At 34.3% G+C, this 21,090-nt stretch overlaps 1 protein-coding gene across 1 annotated transcript in view; it reads left to right on the plus strand.

Annotated features, from left to right (window-relative positions):
- The window catches only part of DHX29 (DExH-box helicase 29), a 60,067-nt gene that overhangs the window by 7,844 nt on the left and 31,133 nt on the right, over positions 1-21,090 (plus strand). Inside the window, exons 2-10 of the mRNA XM_074207247.1 lie at positions 533-606; positions 1,967-2,080; positions 4,005-4,134; positions 8,094-8,239; positions 9,455-9,583; positions 13,913-14,039; positions 18,279-18,434; positions 19,221-19,386; positions 19,619-19,742. Coding sequence (XP_074063348.1) covers positions 533-606; positions 1,967-2,080; positions 4,005-4,134; positions 8,094-8,239; positions 9,455-9,583; positions 13,913-14,039; positions 18,279-18,434; positions 19,221-19,386; positions 19,619-19,742 — 1,166 coding nt within the window. The remainder of the gene's footprint in view (positions 1-532; positions 607-1,966; positions 2,081-4,004; positions 4,135-8,093; positions 8,240-9,454; positions 9,584-13,912; positions 14,040-18,278; positions 18,435-19,220; positions 19,387-19,618; positions 19,743-21,090) is intronic.

Here is a 21,090-nt window from a genome sequence, read left to right on the forward strand (position 1 = left end):
CTTTAGGAGGACAGTATTCTGAATAAAGTAATTCTCATTAAGGTGCCTGTGAACCAGATCTAATATGCTAATTCAGCATAGTTTAAAAGAGAACTTGTTCTTTATTGCTAAAAAGAAACTAATTCATAGAGTATTACCTTGATCAATTCTCAGATTAGAAATTGAAATTTTATTTAAAGAATTGTAAAATGGGGGCAGCTAGTGGATAAAGCACTGGCTTTGGAGTCAGGAGTCCCTGGGTTCAAATCCGGTCTCAGACACTTAATAATAACCTGTGTGGCCTTGGGCAAGCTACTTAATCCCATTTGCCTTGCAAAAAACCTAAAAAAAAAAAAAAAGAATTGTAAAATGCATAATCCCCAAGCAGAACTATTTGGCACTTATCAATCTTCTTTGGAAGAATTAAATAAAATACTTTTTAAAGTTAGTAATCCTTTTTAAAAAAAAATTTAAAGAAAGATTTTATTTATTTGAGTTTTACAGTTTTTCCCCTAATCTAGTCATCTTTTTTTTATATGTCATTTATTTACAGGTCCAAAAATTTACAGTTTTAATTCAGCAGCTGATTCTGGTACACCTTCAAATCTGGATAAATCTATCTTGAAAGTAAGTACCAAATTTTCAGTACTTTAAATGAAAATTTGAGCCATTTTAATAAGTTTTCCCTTCAAAAACTCATTAGTGAAATACAGTAATATACTGTTTTAATTCTCTACTCAAGTCCTATACCAGTACCTGACCGACAGTAAAGTGACACTAGATTTCAAAGACTCTGTGCCAACATAACACAAATTTTGGTGAACCCTACAAAGGTGAAAATTGTCTGTAGCACACAATGAAACCATTTATTACATATTAAAGAAATTATCTGTACTAAGGGAAGAAACACTCTTGAATTTTTGAAGGGAGTATATTCATATCTTATATGCATGACTTGGGCCATTTCTGACTCCATGAACTCAGAGATCTTTCTATAATCTGACTTCTGAATTTCAGTTATATATTTGACATCTAAACTTGTTCTAGGTACTATGGTCTAGTGGGAAAAGTCCTGAACTGAGCATCTTAGGACTTGGGTTCTAGGTCTAATTACTCTGAATACTGAGCCCGTTTATTTCTTTAGAAAACTGTAATAATACCTTACCCTGCATAATGAGATTGTTATGAGAATTAAATGAAATAATATTTGAAATGTGAAATAAATGGAATACTACAAAGCATGATAAGAGATGTGAGGAATTAAAAACTCTTGATGGAAAAGCAACACTAAATAACTCATTAACTTCGGCAAATTAAGGGTATCCTTAATGGTAAGCAATAGACTAAAATGAATAGCAGCTGCTGTTCTTTTCATCAGTTTACAGTTGTTTCATTATCTTAAAGTGCTTTTTCCTCATGGCCAAGTGGTGGGGTACGTAATGCAAGAATTGTCATCCCTCTGAACATATGTAAAAACTGAAACCTAAGAAAGAATAGAAGCCAGTAAATGGCAGGGCCCAGTCACCAATAATTGACCTTGTCACCATCTCACTTCTGTTAGTTTATGTTCAGGGGAATCTTAGAAAGAACTTGAGCATTGTTCTGCTAGACTCTTAGTGTGGGAAATAATAGATCATGGAAGCTGCTGTTTGGAAGTGAGAGCAACATGGTAAATATGATTGAGACAATTGAAGATTTTGAAAATCAAATTACTTAAAATGTAAAAAAATTTATTAAAATAATTGACTGTGGCCTGCTTCCTTTTTTTATTTCTGTTTCATTTCTTATAAATTATATCCCAGGGCCAGATTGTATGACTTAAAGCCCTGAAAGGTACAAATTTTGGGGGTAGGATGAAAAGATTTTTCTACCATTTTTTAGATCCTGGTGCCACCATTTCATCGAATCTGTGTTTGTGATGAAGGGAACTCTGCTGTGCAATCTGAATTAATTTAGTTTGTTTTTCATGTTTCCATTTCTGTGACAGGTGGTAATTAACAGTAAACTGGAGCAGAGAATTATTGGAGTAATCAATGAGCATAAAAAGCAAAATAATGATAAGGGAATGATTTCTGGGAGACTTACTGCCAAAAAATTACAGGTATCTATAAAAGTTTTGGTGTTTTTATTTCTGTAAGTTATTGAGTTTTGTTTTTTAAATTTATCTACTATTCAGCTTAATTTAATTCATGGAATGTTCACAATAAAACCATAAAAATTATTTTAATCCTTTGTAAAATTAGTGATAAGTTTTTAAAGAGTGGAAATCTAATTGCATATGAGAACAGAACAGCATTTCTAGACTCCATTGGTAGTTCATGGTCATGTTCATTCAGCAAAAGACACTGATAACAGCAGTATGGGTACAAAGTGATTTTACATATATACCAATATATCTCTATATATCTCTACATCTCTATATCTGTATATATAGGTATATAAAAATTACTTGACATTTTCCCTATAAGCTTACATTCTAATTCAGAGGAGGGAACTTACCCAGAAATAATTGCTTAAGTCTGGAGCTGCTTGTAAAAATTCCATCAAAATCCTTAGGGAGTCAGTCAACCAGCCCTGTATTAAGTTCTCAACTGAACTCAATTCTGAGACTTATGAAGAAAGGTAAAAAAAAAAAAAACAAAAAAAAACCTCTTTCCATATTCTCCAGGAGCTCTTCAGTCTAGAGAGACAATAGACAAGTAGCTGGATATAAACAAGATGCATAGAGGGTAAGTTAGAGTTCATAAGCTCTAGTATTAAGGGGGATCTGAGGAAGTCTTCTAGAAGGGTGGGGTTTAAGCTGGGGCTTGAAAAAAGTTGGGAGCCCTTGAGACAGAGATGAAGAAGGAGAGGATTCCAGGTAAAAGGGGCAACCCTTAAAAATGCCTGGAGTCAGGAGACAGAATATGTTATGCAAGGAATGGCAAAGAGATCATTGTCACAGGTTCACCAGAGTTCACAGGGATCTGGGGTAACGAGTGGGCAACTAAGATATAAAAAATCTGGAAAGGTAGGAAGAGACTAGGTTTTTGAAGGACACAGGAACAGGGTTTTATGTTTAACCTTGAAGGTGATAGGAAACTACTGGAATTTACTTATCGGTGGTTATGCAGTCAGGCTTGTACTAATTTAGAAAGATCAGTCCAATAACTAAGTGGAGAAGAGATTGTAGTTGGAGTGATTTGAAGCAGGAAAACCAACCAGTAGACTTTTGCATTTATCCATGCATGAAATGATAAAGAACATTACCTGTGTGATAGTAGTGTTAGAAGAAAGAAGGAGGTATATGAGAGAATTGTTATGCAGATAGAATTGACAAATTTGGTTTAGGGAAAGAATGTGTGAGAATGAGGAATCAAGACCAATACTATGGGTTAGAAGCCTGGGTGACTAAGAGAATGATAGTAAATAAGGAAGTTTAGAAAGAAGGGGAAAAATAATAAGTTCATTTTGGATGTGTTGAATTTAAGATATCTATGGGACTAAAGTCTCATTAGGCAGTTGAAGATAAGAAACTGGAGGTTAGGAGAGAGGTTGGGACTGGATAAGAAGGATCACTATATCATCAGCATAGAGATAAAAAATAGCATATAGAGAAATATGAGAAGAAACCCTAGGACAGAGCCCATAATTACTGGGTTGTTCAAGATGAAGATCCAGAAAAGGAACCTAGGAAGTTATCTAGCAGGAGAACCAAGAAAAAGTAGTGTCATGCCAACCATAGAGAACAGTATCAGGGAGAAGAAAGTGATTAGTAGCATCAAAGCCTACAGAAAGGTCACAGAGGATGAAGACTGAGAAAAGACCATTAGAATTAGTTGAAAGAATGTAGGGTGATTGTTCTAAAAAAGAAATCACTTTCAAAATGTGGGAGACTGAACACCAGCTGGGTCCAGAGCAATACTAATTGTAACAAAATTTTTTTAACAATATGATGTACAAAAGCAAATTAAAAGACAAAAATGAAGGAGAAATTAATATTTTTCTCCAATTCTGAAGTCTTTTCCATTTTTTCTTTTTTATAGGATTTATACATGGCTTTACAAGCATTTTCATTCAGAACAAAGGACATTGAGGAAGCCATGACAAATACTGTTTTGTATGGAGGTGATCTTCATTCTGCCCTGGATTGGCTTTGTTTAAATCTTCCAGATGGTAAGCAAAATGCCTTTTGAGCATTATTTGCCTATTACGTGAGATTTGCCACAAACTCTTAATTGGTATTTGACTGCTTATGCCCTTTAAAGTCAGTCCTTTATTTTTTTATGGACAGAAATTTTCTTACTTTTATATGCTTTAACAAAATATCCTTTAATAATAAATGATTTTTTAAAAAATCCTTTAATAACATATTTTTCCTCCTATCTTTAGTTCTAAAATACTGTTGCAGTCCTCTGATGCCAAGTATTAGAAGTGATATTTTTGAAATAAAGGAAGTTAAACTTGAGATACAAAGAAATAAAGTATTTTATTTACCAGAAGAAATTGAGAGCTCGTGTCCTTTCTTAAACTGATAGGGGCATAGATCTCATAATCAACCTATAAATGGGGTTGGAAAACTTAGATGCAGGACAATCTTACTACTAGTAGATGTCAGTATTTACTGCTTTTGTTAATAATACTATTTAGAGACAGCTAGGTGGTGCAGTGAATAGAGTACTGGGCCTGGAGTCAGGTCCCGAGTTCAAAATCGATCTCAAACACTTAGTAATTACTTAACTGTGTGACCTTAGGCAAGTCACTTAACCCCATTGCCTTGCCAAAAAATACCGTTTAGAAATATATTTTGCCTGTAACTGCCAAAATGTAAGTTAAGATCTAAACAAAGGTCATTAAAAGTTAACATCTTTGTATTGAGTTCATTGAAATATGTAGATTTAGAGTGGCCCTGGCGGATTTGGTGTTATTTTCTTTTTGTGTCTGAGGTCTGTATTTGCTGATGTTGCTGCATCATTGTAAAAGTAATTGATTTTTTCCATTGTATATTTGTGTTTGTGGGGTCATCACTTTGAACCTTAATGTAGAATGTATAATAAGTAAAAAATGACAAAGGACAGTTAGGTTAGATGGCACAGTGGATAAAGCACTGACCCTGGGGTCAGGGGGACCTGACTACAAATATGGCCTCAGACACTTAATAATTACCCAGCTGTGTGAGACCTTGGGCAAGTTGCTCAACTTCATTGCCTTGCAAAAACTCAGAAAAATAAAATAAAAATAAAATGACAAAGATAGCAGAAGCAATTTGCACAATTGTTGAAACACATTGTGATTTAGATTAAAGGATTAGAAAAATGCTGTTTATTAAAAAATAAATAAGTAAAAGTTGTCTCTAGGATAAATATAAATGCCTTTTTATCATTTGTAATCCTTCATGATCTGAGCCTATATTTCCAGTTTTATTATAAATTTTACTTCCTTTGACTCACTCTATAATCTTCCTGCTTGTACTTTGTACATCATTCTCTGTCCACTGTGCCTCTAAGGCCCTTCTTCCTTTCAAATATCACTTTGTCAGAGGACTTTCCTTGCCCACTCTCCCCAGCTACTAGTATCCTGTCCTTAGATTCGTACATGTAAATGCACTGAGCATGTGTTCTTAATATTTATTCATGAAAATGTGTTGTTTCCATGATAGAGTGTAACATCTTTGAACAGGAGGCCTCATTTCATTATTGACCTTGTTCCTAGTGCTCAAAATGTAGAAAAGGCATTTATCAAGTACCCACGTGGCACTGCAGACAAAATGAAATACTCCATGACTTCCCTGAAAAGCTTATTGGGGTGGCCACTGCATATATGTGCAAAGAAAATACAAGCTAACTAGGAGTAGGGAGAGTTGCCCCAGTAATTGGGGAAAGTCCTCATGAGTTAGGAGTTGGACATTTTGAACTGAACTTTGAGGGAAACTGGGAATTCTGAGAAGTGGAGAGATGGAAGAAGAATATTGGAGGCTTAGGGTCCAGCCTGTGTGAAGACAAAAGCAGGGAGATGCGTGGAGAGCATGCCATAAAAAGAAAGGCAAAAAAGGCCAATTTTTCTGAAGCTAAGAATGATGCTTACTAAAACTGGAAAAACATGTTGGAGCAAAATTATAAATGTTAAACAAAGTAATTTGTATTTGAACATAGAGATCCCTGAACTGAACAGAGGATTTAAAGTATTATTTTGTCAGGATGAGGAGGATAGGTAGGAAAGGGGAGACATGAGGTGGAATAACCCAGTTAGGAGATTGCTACAATCATCTAGATAAAAAAAGTCATGAATTCCTAACTAGGATGGCAGCCATAAGAATGGAAAGAAGGGGACAGACATGAGAGAAGGTTTTAAACATATCATCAAAATGTAGTGTGTGAGAGTAAAGAATGAAGGGACATTAGAGGAGTTGGGAGCTTTTGAGTGAGGCTCTGGGACCAAGATTTCATGGTCTCCTTGGGGTTCAAGGACTCAGGAAGAATGTATCCTAAGGGACTCAGTTGCAGTTTCATTTATTTGAGACAGGATTAGTGAATACGAAAAAAGGGGCTACAAAGACAGAATCTCAGCTCTACAGGACCTCAGGATGCTGATGGTGGCAGATGCTGCTCTCTGCCTGAGGGTTGGTAGTACAGGGAGCATTCTTAGGAGGTAAAGAGGAAGCTAGGCTTCAGGGGCCCTCTTCAGACCTGACTCATTTGAGTATGGGAGCTATCTCAAAATTGACTCATTTATATAAATTAGACTTATCTGCCACCTGTTCCTTTGAGTAAGGTAGGCCTTCTGAAGGCCTTCTAGTGTCCTGTGACTCTAGGGACCACAGTCGAAGTAAGTCCATTTTGTCACATACAGCAAAGAGAAGTTCATTTGTCAGGTTTAGTTTCTGAAAGTGTAATGCTCAAGAGAAACGGAATTTTTTTTTAATTCTCAGAAGAGTTCTGTGAGGTAGATACTGTTCTTTCCATATACTAGTCCTACAGGTCAGGAAGCTGAAGTTTAAAAGAATTGAATGATATTCTGGATCATGTTGCTGGTTTAGCATCTGAGGATGATTGAAGCTCAGGTCTTTCAGATTCCCAAGTCCAGCATACAGACTTGGCATTAGGAATTCATAAATTATTTTTAACATTTTTGTTTTATTAATAGAAGGAGAAGATAGTGATGCAATTTGTAAAAAGGAGGAGAATCCTGTCCTTGAGAATAGCATGATGAGAAATGTAGGGACAGAACTAAAGAATCATTAAAGGAAGAGGAAATTTAAAAAAAATAAGATTTAGAAAGAAAAAGAATGGGACAGCAGAGTAACAAGGTATTACAGAGAACAACTTGAGTGATAAAAAAAATTTAGAATTGGGGCAAGGGAAAGGTTGCTAAAGTGATTTAGGAGTAAAAGAAAAAAGTGAAATTTATAGTACTTGGATGGAGATTAGGAAAAAAGTCTATATAATTGAAATGAAAAGAGATCCAGGGCCAAAATTAAGATTGAAGTATGGAAGAGTAGCATTTCAGAGAGACAGTCAGAAGGATATATGTGGAAAGAAAGAGAAATATTTGAATTACATTATGACTGCCAAGTTTTAGGAATTCTTGACTAGGAGCTTCTACCTCAGAGTCATTGAATTTTGGAAGTTGAAGGGACATGGACAACATTTAATCCCAATTTCCACTTTTTTTAAAAATATGAGTAAAATGAGATCCGATAAGTACAGTGTTTTGTCCAAAGTCATACAGCTAATAAACTGTCAAATCCCATTCTGACAAAATCCATAAAATCATTCATTTTACAAACATTTTTGCAAAAAAATGCTTCAGATAAGTGAAGGTAACAAATTTTTTTAATCATACAGACATTTTGGCATAATGGCATTTAACGTGCAGTTTAGTTTGAATTAAAGAGCACGGCCTGAACAAAGGTTCAGAGACAGAGCTAAGCATGTTATCTTTCAAAAAATATTAAGTAAGTAATTCAACTTGTCTGCAGAAGATTTGTGTCCAGAAAAGTGAAACTTGGATGAATTTTTGAGAGGTAATAACCCTAGTTTGAAATATATGAAGGATGGGGTTTTACCCCTGCTTTGGGGGACTTCTTTGTACGTGTAGTTTTGTCTTGTTGTGCATTAATTGCTTTCCTTTTCAAGATTCCCTTCCTGAAGGATTTAGTCAGGAGTTTGAAGAACAACAACCCAAAAGCAGGCCAAAATTTCAGTCTCCTCAAATACGGGCTGCGACTCCACCTTCTCAGCCACCTGTTCCTAAAAAAAGGGAAGATGAACCTGAAGTTAAGGTAACTTTAGAAATGAACAGTTTAAACTTATAAAAGAAATTCAGATTTATGTGCATTTTAACTATTTGCAATAGAAAAACTTGAGTGGTTATTATTTCTCTCATTATATCTGCATCTCCCTCTTCACCCCCTCATCCACTTTCTCCTTCCCAACTTCTTCCCCATTTCTAACCTTACTTCCTCTATTTAAATAGTACTGTACTTGAAAATATGCTTTGGTATAATGAATATAGTCAATATACCATGTCTTTGGGATGTATGACTTCGGACAAGTTTGTTCATTTCTGTAAGACATAGTTTGTCCATCTAAATTATTTCTAATGTCCCTTTTTGTTCAAAATCTTATGTTCCTATAATTCTACATTTGATTTTCCCAAAGCTTGGAGTTCTCAGGGGAATATTAATTTTTGATGAAACTGAATCAATACAGTCACTTTGGAAAACAGTTTGGAATTATATAAACAAGTGATTAAAATGTTCAACCAAGGGTTCATTGTCCCTTTGAATTATTTGACTAGCTAGACTTCTTTCCTCAAGGAGTTCATTGATAAGACCCCAGAATATTTATAGCAACATTTTTTGTGGTAGCAAAGAAAAACAATGTAAGTGCTCATTGATTGAGGAATGGCTAAACAAATTTTGGTACATAAATGTAATACAATACTACTGTGCTATAAGAAGCAAGTATAAATACAGAGAAGCCTAGAAAGATTGAAGTAGAACTAAGAAAATTATGCATGAGTACAACAATGTAAATGGAAAGTACAACCACAAATAATCAAAAGTGAATGTTGCAAAATTACAAAGAATAAATCATGACTCCGAAGAAAAGACAGGAGATACTCAATCCTTTGCAGCGATGGGGGAAGTCCATGTGTGTGGAACATTTTATATATATTTCAAATTTTTTTTAGATGCATTTATCATTTTTGCTGATTTTTTTTTTTCTTTAAAAAGTATTTGATATGTACTCTGTCTCTCTGGGAAAGGGAAGGAGGAGAAATTCTGATGGTATGAAAAAGTTATCAGTAAAAAATGTACATTTTAAAGTTCAATTTATATTTGTTGAGCCTCAGGTACTCTTCATGTTTTTTAAAATTAATCTGTTAAATGAAGGAATTATAACTTTCAAATTTGATTTCCTTCTCTTATGTTGATATTATAAAACTTTTTCACATCTACTCTTCATTTTTCTGATGTTACTCTTTTTCCTAGCCTAAAAATGTAGAAAAAGACCAAGAGGTGAATATGAAAGAATGGATTTTGCAATATGCTGAGCAGCAGAGTCAAGAAGAAAAAACTGGGAATTCTAAAAGTTTAGAAGAGGAAGAAAAATTTGACCCTGTAAGTTAGAAATTTGTGACAGGTTTTATTTTGAAGGATAATCAGTTGCCAAACATTTGAGTGATTATTGTATATAAAGCTCTATGCTAAATCCTTTGGGAAAATGGAAAGAAATGTTAGAGATATTCCTGACCTTGAAGAGCTTCAGTTTTTATCCATATAGCTGTCCTTCTGTCAACAAAAGATTCCTTAAAATATAAAGCTTTATATCAGTACCATAGGATGGTTCTGCCAGAATGGTTAGAAACAACTTAATTGTTAATAAGAATTTAGTTTGAATAAAGAGCACGGCCTGAACAAAGGTTCAGAGACAGAGCTAGGCATGTTATCTTTCAAAAACATTAAGTATTTCAACTTGTCTGCAGAAGATTTGTGTCCAGAAAATGAAGTTTGAAATGTTCATTGTAATGAGACATGCTTGCCTTTGAATGCCAGGTCAGCAGTTTAGAATTACTACTATAAACTGTTGAGAGCTCTTGGAGGTTTAAGTAGTGTTTCAGAAATAACAATCTACTGGCATCATAAGGAGTATATTGGTGAGCTGAGGGTTTACAACTAAGGAGACCTTTAAGGTGGCTATTGAAAATCCAATTGGGAATTGATCACATCATCTAAGGTGTTTTGGTAGAGGAACTAGGGGATAAAGGGGGTGGGAGGGGTGGTGATAGGCCTGGGGGTTTAGAAAGTGGGAGTAACATGAACTGGGAAGTTGGGACAAGGAAGTTAATAATTTTGGGGGTTTTTTGATTAAATTTGTTGTAAAATTAGCTTATGTTGTTGGGGAAATAGTATTAGAACTGATTATCTCATAGAGAGAGAGAGAGAGAGAGAGAGAGAGAGAGAGAGAGAGAGAGAGAGAGTGTAATTCTATGATAAGCTTTTTGAGAGAGGACAGTAGGACTAAATGGGATTGCTTTGCTTTTGTTGAATCTAGTAAAGAGGCAATATGACCTACTGGAAAGAGCAGGTCTTTGAGTTGAGAACTGAATTCAAATCCTGACTCTGACACTGTGTGACCATGGATAAGTCACTTAATCTCTCTAAGGCTCAGTGTCAGTAAAATGGAGTAATACCAATAAATGACCATATAAGATTGGTGAGAAGCACAAATTTGTTAATTTTTTGAAATGTGTTTCAAATTTATAAATTAGCATCCTCAGTGATATTAATCAACCTCAGTGATGGGTAATGTATTCCACATAAATTTTTTCTGAAGTTATAAAGTTATCTGAAACTCCTTTAACACCAAAAAAAAAAAAAAAAAAAGTTTTTTGCTTTGCTTTGCCAAGCTGAACCAGAGATCTCTCTACTCTTCACATTCACCCCCTTGGACACACAGAGTGATGTCTAGTTGACTTTTAGCCTCATTTTTAGCATAGTACCTGTCTTATAGGAAGCATTTAATCTTATTGACTTTGAACTTCTGAAGGCAACTCTTTGAAACAATGCCCGCAACCTTCTGCTAGGATTTGTGCAACCTTCAACCTTTTATTCAAGTCCCTTCATTTTTCCTAACATTTCTGAACCCTGTGTTGGTCACCACAGTGAACAGGAGAGTGAAGCTATGAGGGCCCATGTTCCACCTTAGATTCAATAAGCACCTGAAACTACCTCATGGTAAAGTAAGTGCAGCATGAAGGCCAAAGCCCTAGCTACAGATCACTGCTCAAGTTGAGACCCCATGAAGTTTTTATACATCATCTTTCATACCAACTTAAATATCCGTTCAGTGACCTGGCTTCCTGTAGAGTCTTGAACTGTTGTCCTGCTAACTGAATATCACAGAACTCATCAAATCTGACCCAAAGCCCTCATAGACTACCATTCTCATAAAGCTTTAGCCTGGCAAGTAGCTTTAACCACATTGATGAATCTAAGTGTGGTAGAGAATAAGCTCAAGGACACCCACCTTTAGGATTTGTTATCCTTTCTATGTCTGCATCATCCTCTCTTAATTCTCCTTTCTCCATCAGTGTGGTAGTCCCCCAGCTGCATACTGTCCCACCTTGGTTTCCTGCCTCATCTACCAGAAGTTCTCCCAGATGATGTGTGAAACTGAGTCAGTTGTACTGTCCAATATACTCCCTTTGAGTATACTTACTTCCCTGGGATTGACATGCTTGACTACCTTAACTTGTGGTAGGCCACTTACTACCAGAGATGGAGGAAAACCTCACATTCCTGTGATGGTGATGGTCATCATCATCATTTGGTTTCTCTTTTAGAAAAATAAAAAACCCAAAATCTCACCCTTTTATTAGAAACTAACCATCAAATTCAAATAAACAGGAAAAAAAGGAATAAATCTCAACCAAAATCTCATTCATATTCAAAATAGAGCTAAAAAAAAAAATTCACAAACAAGAAAAAACTATAGTTATCTTACTCCAGTTGTCTTTTTTGTTTTGTTTTGTTTTTGCAAGGCAAATGGGGTTAAGTGGCTTGCCAAGGCCACACAGCTAGGTAATTAAGTGTCTGAGACTGGATTTGAACCCAGGTACTCCTGACTCCAGGGCCAGTGCTTTATCCACTACGCCACCTAGCTGCTCCTTCCAGTTATTGTTTTTACATAGTTCTAGTTCTGCTAATCTTATAGCCCTTCTTATTTTTCCATGTTTCTTTATATATTTCTTTTTATATACATACATACTTTATGGTATTATTTGCTTATGTAAATATTACATAATTTATTGTCATTATCATATGTCTCCAAATGTTTTTTCTATTAGAAAACTTAATATTTTTATGCTTTTAAAAAGTTGTTTTTCATTTTTATTTTAACCATTTTTGATTTAAAAAAATCTTTCAGAATGGGTTGCATATTTCTTTGGCTTTCTAATAAAACATACAAAAAATAATTTAAACTTACTTAGTGCCTCAAGTCATAATTTTAAATATTGGTTGTTGTACTTTGATATATTGAGTGAGTCCTTAAAAAATTTCAAAATATTAGGACCCATTTACCCCTGAACTAAATAGTCTCAGGATGCTTCTGATTCAAACAGTATGCTTTCTCCTATTAATGCTTTTATTCAGCTATTAAATCAGTTAAATTAGTAGTTAAATCAGTAAACTTATGTTTACTCATAATTAATTCTAAGCCTTTTTCTCCTCGAAAGCTGGTTTAGTGCCTGTACACAAGCATAAAATACTTTTATACTTTGTATACTTCATAACCTTGTGTCTATTTTATGCTAGAGGAGATGAAAATAGATGGTAAGTTCTTTACAGGATCTGAGGCTAAATAGCATTTCTTACTCAACAATAAGAAGTGGCCTCTGATCTGGATCTCAGAAGATGAGTAGAGTTTGAGGAGAGTAGGAGTCTAAGCCCTGAAATGGTATAAACAAAGGTACAGAAAGCTGTCACAGTATATTGATGGTGAGATGGTAAGTTGACCGGTTTTGATAGATTATAGAATTCTTGGAAGGGAGAAGAATTTAAAAACGTTTAGAAAGGTAGAGTGGTATATCATGAATAATATGCTAATTCTGTTTGATTTTATTAGGTAGGTAATAGGAGTCTCTTGAAGGCTAAGCTTTGGCAGACTGACTAGGCTTGATCCAAATGGGGATCTGGATGGCCGTGGTAGATTAGTCACTTGGAGACTAGTCCTAGAGAGTGTGAGACTTCTAATGACTCCAGGTATGTTAGGTGTCTAGTCCTCATCATGAGTTACTCCCTTCAAGAAATCCTGTACATAAGATCATCCCAGGGGTGATATCTCCACATAAGATGAAGATAACTGCCCTAGGAAATGATAGTACTTTCCATCTGCCTCCTCTTTGGAGTATAAATACCTTTGGCACTAGAGAATAGGAGGAGACTGTGCTCTGAATCAGTGTTTTGGGTAATAATGAATCCTTCTGGGTTAGTGCAGCCTGCTATGGATTCTCAATACAAGAATCTAGGATATAGGGAACACAGTAATTGCAGTAGTTTTCTCGCATCCTCTTATATCCTTATACTGAACTTTTCCTAAAACTTTAACCACAAATGCTTTGAATGGTCATTTCCTTAATTTTTATGCTTGATTGTTTAGACAGATCATTACTCAGGCTAAGGGAAGTACATAGATGAGAAATCTGAGTTAAAAGGATGAAATAATTTATTCAAGAAATATTCTATAACATTGCCTTAATAATCTTTTAAATCCCTTCCAGCTTTAATATTATGAGCTTGGACTTCATCTGCTGGTTCTAATAATTGTATGATCATAGGGTTAAGAGCAGAACTGTCTAGTTCAGACCTGTTGTTTTACTGATGGAATAATAAACTAGTTAAATCTTACTAATCTCTATATTAATCTGATCATCTTATTTGAAACAGAATGAAAGATACTTACACCTTGCAGCAAGACTTCAGGATGCAAAGGAACAGGCAGCTTTCTCTAAGCTAGAAAAAAACAAGCAAGGCCAGAAAGAGGCACAAGAAAAAATAAGGAAATATCAGAGGGGTGAGTCCTTTCGTGTTACTTTGCTTTCCTCTTTTGCCATTGCAACATGGAAATTGTCTCAGTCTGATGTTTCCCTTCTTAACCTTATTGTTTTTGGTGCAGAACACCTTCCCCATTGCCACGGGATAGCTTCTGAAAATCCCTGTGAATAAATAACTGCTCAGCTATGTTCCTAACAAAATACTTCAGATGATATCTCACTTGCATTCTGATTGCAAGGAAGATAATTCATTTAATGAATGATGGTATGCTTGTCAGAATGTAAAAAAAGAAGCATATTTTCAAACTTCAAAAAGACAAGGAAATAATAGATATTAGAGTGGTTAGGAGCGGCAATAAATGGAGAGAAGCCACGTTGAAACAAATAGAGAATATAAGCAAAGGAGATGGAAGGTTGGTTTTTCTTTGTTTTAAAGGGTAGGAAGAAGGGTCATTCCTAGTATTTAGAGCAAAAGGATCCTTCCACAAGCCTTAAGGTTTGAGGAACACACATCACTTAAGATTCTAGAGTTTAGGGGCAGCTAGGTGGCACAATGGATAGAGAGAGCACCAGCCCTAGAGTCAGGAGGACTTGAGTTCAAATCCAGCCTCAGACACTTAATAATTACTTAACTGTGTGACCTTGAGCAAATCACTTAACCCTGTTGCCTTGCAAAAAAAGATTCTAGACCTTGACAAATTATAAATGAATGAAAGTAAAACATTGACTGATCATCATTTCTTAAGAGAAATTTTTAGAAATTGTTTTACCAGCCTGAAATAACTCCATGAACATGGTAGTAGAGGACAGAAGAGCTCAGCACGTACATACTTCATTCAGCAAACATTTGATTTCCAAATACAAATACAACAATCCTTGTCCTCATGGAAATTATACTCTGCTGGGCTGTAGTGGTATTAAGTACATGGAAGTAAATATGTAGTACATAGTAGTACATACAAAGAAGTAAATACAAAGTAATTTACAGGTCGAGGAACAGTCTTTGATGGCACATAGGCTGGACCTTGAAGGTATATTGTATTGCCAAGAGGCAGGGGTATAAAAAGGGATAAATTGTAGTATATACAAAGACACAGAAGTAGGTAATGAATTGATGTCTTAAAAAAGATAGAGTTATACACAGATTATAAGGGTTTTAATAGGCAGCAAAGGAGTCTGGTTTTTATCTTAGACCAGGAAGCCACTGAAGCTTCTTGTATAGGGTAGTGACATATGTGTTAGGAATATTAATTTGCTAACTGCGTATCGGATGGATTGAGTAGGGGAGAGATTAGATCAAGAGAAGCCAAATTGAGAAGTGTTAAAATAGTTTAGTCAGGAAATGATTAAGGCCTGAACTAAGGTGGAGATGAGAGAAGGCGGTATCGAGAAGCAGAGATATGACTGTGTGGGAGTGAGAAAGAGAAAAACAGTTTGTAGACTCAGGTAACTGCATTAAGAAAATTTGAAACAAGGATAGATAGGCTTTTTGAGGTGGTAGGGGAAAGAATAAATTCAATTTTAGTTTTGTTGAGTTTGAGATTCCTATAGGCCTTATTGGAGATGTCCAGCTGACTGTTGGTGTGTCATGATTTAGGACAGGGCTGTCCAAATCACCTTCAAGGGCGATTTTATGCAGCCTCCTATGGGTTTACTAAATGCTTTAGAAAACGAAGCTGAGCTTCTCACTACACAAATCAAAATGTATTATCTATTGTTTAATAATAACTTCTAAAAGTAAAATTGAACATTCCTGATTTAGGATAAGAGAGTTTTGTGAACCTAACACTAGGTCATAGCTTCCTCTGGATTATTTGTCTTTGACTACTAACAGAATTCTATTAAAGACAATGTTAAAATTGTATTTTGTTCAAATGAAGCTTTTTTAAAAGTTCTGTCTAATGCCAATTTATTGAATTTTGTTTATTTTAATAACATCAGTTTATGAATAGCACTATTCCACTGTTGATTCAGTGAGTAAATGTTTACTATATGCAGATGGGATACTAAATGTTAACAGGCACTACTTTCTCATGGTGAATTCCATAGTTGAATAACAATTTTAAACAAAAATACTTTGATATGCTTAGGTGAACATAATGATTTTGAAATATTTCTTTGCTGCATATACAAAAATTTATTGGGAACTATTGTAGTTCAAAGATGATGTGGAGAGATCTGACTGCTCTTTCTGGGCCTGTTGTAATTTCAGTTCTGTAGGGGAGTTCACTTCACAATTATGCAGGCTTGGGAGTACTGTTTTATCCTAACCAGATTCATGAATTTGATAAACTTTAAAGCCAAAATATAACATAAAACCAGTATTAAGTATGTGTACTATGTGGGAGATAGACTTTTCAAGATTCTGTTTATGGTGCTTTTTTATAGGAGATAAGTATTTAGGAGACCAAATTATTAAACATTAGAAGGTTGCTTGTTATCAGGGAATTCAAACACTATAAAGAGAATAGAATGTACTTAAGAGATATTTCCTTTAAACTATAATAGTTTAGTGAAGTATATAACTCATGACTATTAATAACGAAAAACTATCTAGAATCAGAGCACTGCATTCACTCTTGTGGACAATATAAGGTAAACACTAACTAATTTTTACTATGGTTGTTTGAGATCCCATAGAGACACTTGACGTAATATTAAGACCAGTGTTACCTGAGATGTATAATACAGTGCAGTTAAGTTGATTACAGGGTTTTTTGGTTGCATTTTGACTTCTTGACAAAGTTTTGGAACACCCTTTAGATTTTGTTAGAGATCTTTGTCACCTAACCTCACTGAACCTTAGTTTCCCCATTATTAAAATGGAGAAGATACACTAACAGGATTTCAGGTTCTTAGAGTGTTTTATAAATGTCATCTGTTGCTATTGGATTTGGAAGATGTTCAGGTCTCACAAACAACTATTAACAAAATATCTCTTAAGAGTAGGTTATTTCTGCAATAATCATAACTGTTCTGGGCTGGACCTGACTCAGTATACCTGGTAGAGTCAATATTGGAACAGAATGAGGCACTCAAAGGAAATTTACTCAGCCACAATGAAAAACTGTTCATAGAATAGACAATGAGAATCTCTTGGGTTGATTTAGCTGAGCAAAATTTCATTTACAATCTCTCAGCCCAGCATCTGAGAGTCACTTCAGCTCCTCTAATTACTTTATGCTCAGGAAGTGTGGAAGTGATGTCAACAGTAGGTCTCTTGAATTCACTAAACCAATTAAATTTCAAGGAATGAATAATTTAACTTGCATAAGATGTGGATAGTGGGAGAAATTTACATATTACTACTCCTGCAAAATCCATTTTATTCATTCCTATTAGCTTCAGTTTAAAGAGTGCCATTTAATGACCCCAGGTTATCCTGGGGGTAACCTCATATGCAAGAACTGTAGAATTAATTTAAAAATATTTTTGTCCACATTTATATTGGCTTCCTATCTGTAAGCAATAAGTAAATGTGATATGAAAATTTATGTAAAAACTAAAACTGTGCTCTCAATAATTATTAAATACAGGCTGCCGTTATATTGTAGCTGTCTTTTATTGCCCTGCTTCTTGATATCCTTAGGACTATAGATAATTGGTAGAGTTGTTCTTTTATTCATTTTATTTCTCTGATGTCTTACTTTTTAATTGGTTTTTATTTATCTCCTCTGTTGTGGTTATCTGTTCTCTTCTATCATTTCTCTCATTGTCTAGTGAGTCTTTTAACTAAAGAAAATTTTTACCACAATTTAGGGTCATGGACTTTGAGCTTTGAAGGGACTTTATAAAATTCATTTACAGGCCTAAGGGGTCAAGTAATTTATCCAAGTTCATAGCAATAGAAAATAGCAGAAGTAAGATTTTAACCCAGGTCTCCTGGCATTATCTTCTCTGATTTGTAAAAATTTATTTATTTGTTTGTTTGTTTGCTTGTTTGTTTATTGTCTCTTCTCCTTTTTGCTATTACTTACTCTTTGCATCTTGGTTTTGCTATAGATGGGATTTGTTTTTTGTCACCATCAACAGTGAGCTCCCCTTCCTTCTTTACCAAAGATACTATGTTTTAACTATTTTCATCATAGTTTAAAGACTTTTTACGTTATATAATTTTTTTTTACATTACTTCCAGGTTCTCAGCTGTTTTAGACAGTTAAGGTTGATATTGGACCAATCTCCAAATAAATTGAATGTTGACTATACCATTTCTGGAATATCATAGCAAATATGAAACTAATATTTGTTTTCTTTTGTAGAAATGGAAACTTTAGAAGATCATCCTGTGTTCAATCCAGCCATAAAGATTTCCCAGCAACAGAATGAAAAAAAAAAACCATCATTGACTGCTGAAGGGGAAGGGACTTTGAACTTGAATTTATTTGAAAATTCTGTTGCTGAAGAAGAAGAAAAAGGTAAAAGAGATCATCTGTCATATAACTTGCAAAAATAACAATAAATAAATATTCAAAATGTTGTTTCACAAGATGATATTTTCAGTTGATTGGCCCATGAGTCAGATTGCAGTTTTGAATTTTATTGTATTCCATGTCATTTGCCTCTAAGTGAACTTCAGCCTCACATAAAGTTAGTTTTTATTCTTAATTGTCAAATAAAAAATATTTTTTATATAATTGATCAAATAGTTCTTAATCAGAAAACTCCATTTTTTAAATCTAGAAAATGCTCTTGAATTTATACTCTTTTTGGACATAGCTAGTCTTTTACAAGAACTCATAGATTTCTTAAGGCCTCAGAAACTAACTTGAAAGGTTAATTTCTGCATTTTCTCATTTCCACTTCTTGCTGGCAAGATGTTTCATTTATTAAAGTCATTTTCTACATTTGCCCATTTATCTTTCAGGACTGTCCTTTATATCTCTTTGTTCTTTCTATGTTTTAAAAATTGCCATTCCTAAAATGAGATGAACATGATATTTAATAGATCATAAATTTATAGAGCTGGAAGATGTATTAGAGTTTATTTAGTCCAACCCCTTTATTTTGCTTATGAAGAAATTTGAGGCACAGAATAAGGAACTTGCCCAAGGCCATACCGTGAATAATTTGTAGAGTCAGTATTTGAATTCATGGTTTCTGACTCAAAATCCAACATTCCTTAGATTGCTTCATATGATTCAAGAGATGTTTCTGCTGCTACTTGATTGATTATAAGTTAAATTGCTTGTGTGCCATTTTAGCAAAAAAGAAAGACCCTCGTGATGTGAGAAATTTTGACTACACTGCTCGAAGCTGGACTGGCAAATCTCCCAAACAGTTTCTTATTGATTGGGTCAGGAAAAATCTTCCCAAGAGTCCAAATCCTTCCTTTGAAAAGATTGCAGTTGGTAAATACTGGAAATGTAGGTATGTATTTCTGGAAAGCTAAATGATTAGTTTTTAAAACAGATTTAAAAATTGATTTCTAAGTATTGGACATTTGGAAAGATCTTTAAGTTGATGTTACAAATAGAGATCACATATTTTATCCAACAGACTTTTATGTAAAAAATTCATAAAGTAAGATTTGGTTGAATATTGCTTGATAGAAAAGTTTGCTTCATCAGTTTTGTAAACTCACCGTTTTTCTACTTTGTAGAGTAAAAGTAGTTAAATCTGAAGATGATGTGCTGATGGTGTGTCCTACAATTCTGACAGAGGATGGCATGCAAGCTCAGCATCTAGGAGCAACTCTTGCTCTTTATCGTTTAGTAAAAGGACAGGTGAGACTTGTTTGCATTGATGAATAGTGCGTTCTATAGCTGGCCCATGTTTGATAGTTTTTTTAGGCTACTTTATCCTACATACTGCTGAGAAGTCAGGATCTCCCCGCCACCCTGAGTATTAGGTTATATTAAATTCAAGCTTCCTATTTATAAAAAGATGAAAACAAGGAAACCTCTTAAAAATTCTCAGTTGTCCTCCTCATCTTGTTTCCACCAGGAAGAAACAATTGGACTGTCAAAGTATCATGTTATAATAATAATAATAATATTTTATCTTTAAAAAGGAAAATTCAAAAAGATTATTAATTTAAAATTGACATCATCCCTGGACCAAGGGAAAGAATTAGAACTTAAATCAGTAGTTTTAATCCTAGATCTTCTTGTTTGCTGTTGAAGAATTAAGTATATGCTTTATTTTTCTTCAGCTATGAAACAACAGTTACGTATCTAGATATTTTCAGAAATGATAGGAATAATTATCAACAGAAGCATATGATATTATATTGAAACTTTGCTTTTTTTTTAATTTGTATGCTGAGTATCTTTTATTTTTAAATTATTTTATTTATTTTGAATTTTACAATTTCCCCCCAATCTTGCTTCCCTCCCCCCATCCCCCACAGAAGGCAGTCTGTTAGTCTTTACATTGTTTCCATGGTATACATTGATCTAAGTTGAATGTGATGAGAGAGAATTCCTATCCTTAAGGAAGAAAAATAAAGTATAAGAGATAGCAAAATTATATAATGAGATAACTGGTTTTAAATTAAAGGCAATACTTTATTTTTCTTCCTTAAGGATGGGATTTCTCTGTCATGACATTCAGCTGAGATCAATGTATACCATGGAACTAATGTAAAGACTAACAGACTGCCTTCTGTGGGGGAAAATTGTGAAACTCAAAATAAATAAAATCTTTCTTAAAAAAATTAAAAGTAATAGTCTTTGGTCTTTGAAACTTTACTCTTTTAAATAATTTTATATGAGTGGTCCATTTTTAACTCTATTTGCAGTGATTGATTTCTGAACATAAAAAAAAATTCATTATAAGATATCTATAACCTTATTCAGGGGGTCCATATGCCACCAGAGTTAAAATAGTTAATTCTTAGAACATTTGACAAAAGATCATGAATTTAGGACTGAAAAAGTCCTTAGAAGTCCAATAGGCTAACACCTTTTATAGATGAGGAACCTAGGGAAACTGAAACCTGGAGAGATAAAGTGTCATCCTTAACCAATCCTGTTATGCAAGATCATTCAGATAGTAACTAGTAAGGCTAGAATTTTAATCAATCAGCAAGCATTTATTAATTTCCAACTTTGACCTAAGCAGCCTTCTAAG

The sequence above is a fragment of the Macrotis lagotis genome, chromosome X, assembly GCF_037893015.1.
Source record: "Macrotis lagotis isolate mMagLag1 chromosome X, bilby.v1.9.chrom.fasta, whole genome shotgun sequence".
NCBI classification, from domain to species: Eukaryota; Metazoa; Chordata; class Mammalia; order Peramelemorphia; family Peramelidae; genus Macrotis; species Macrotis lagotis.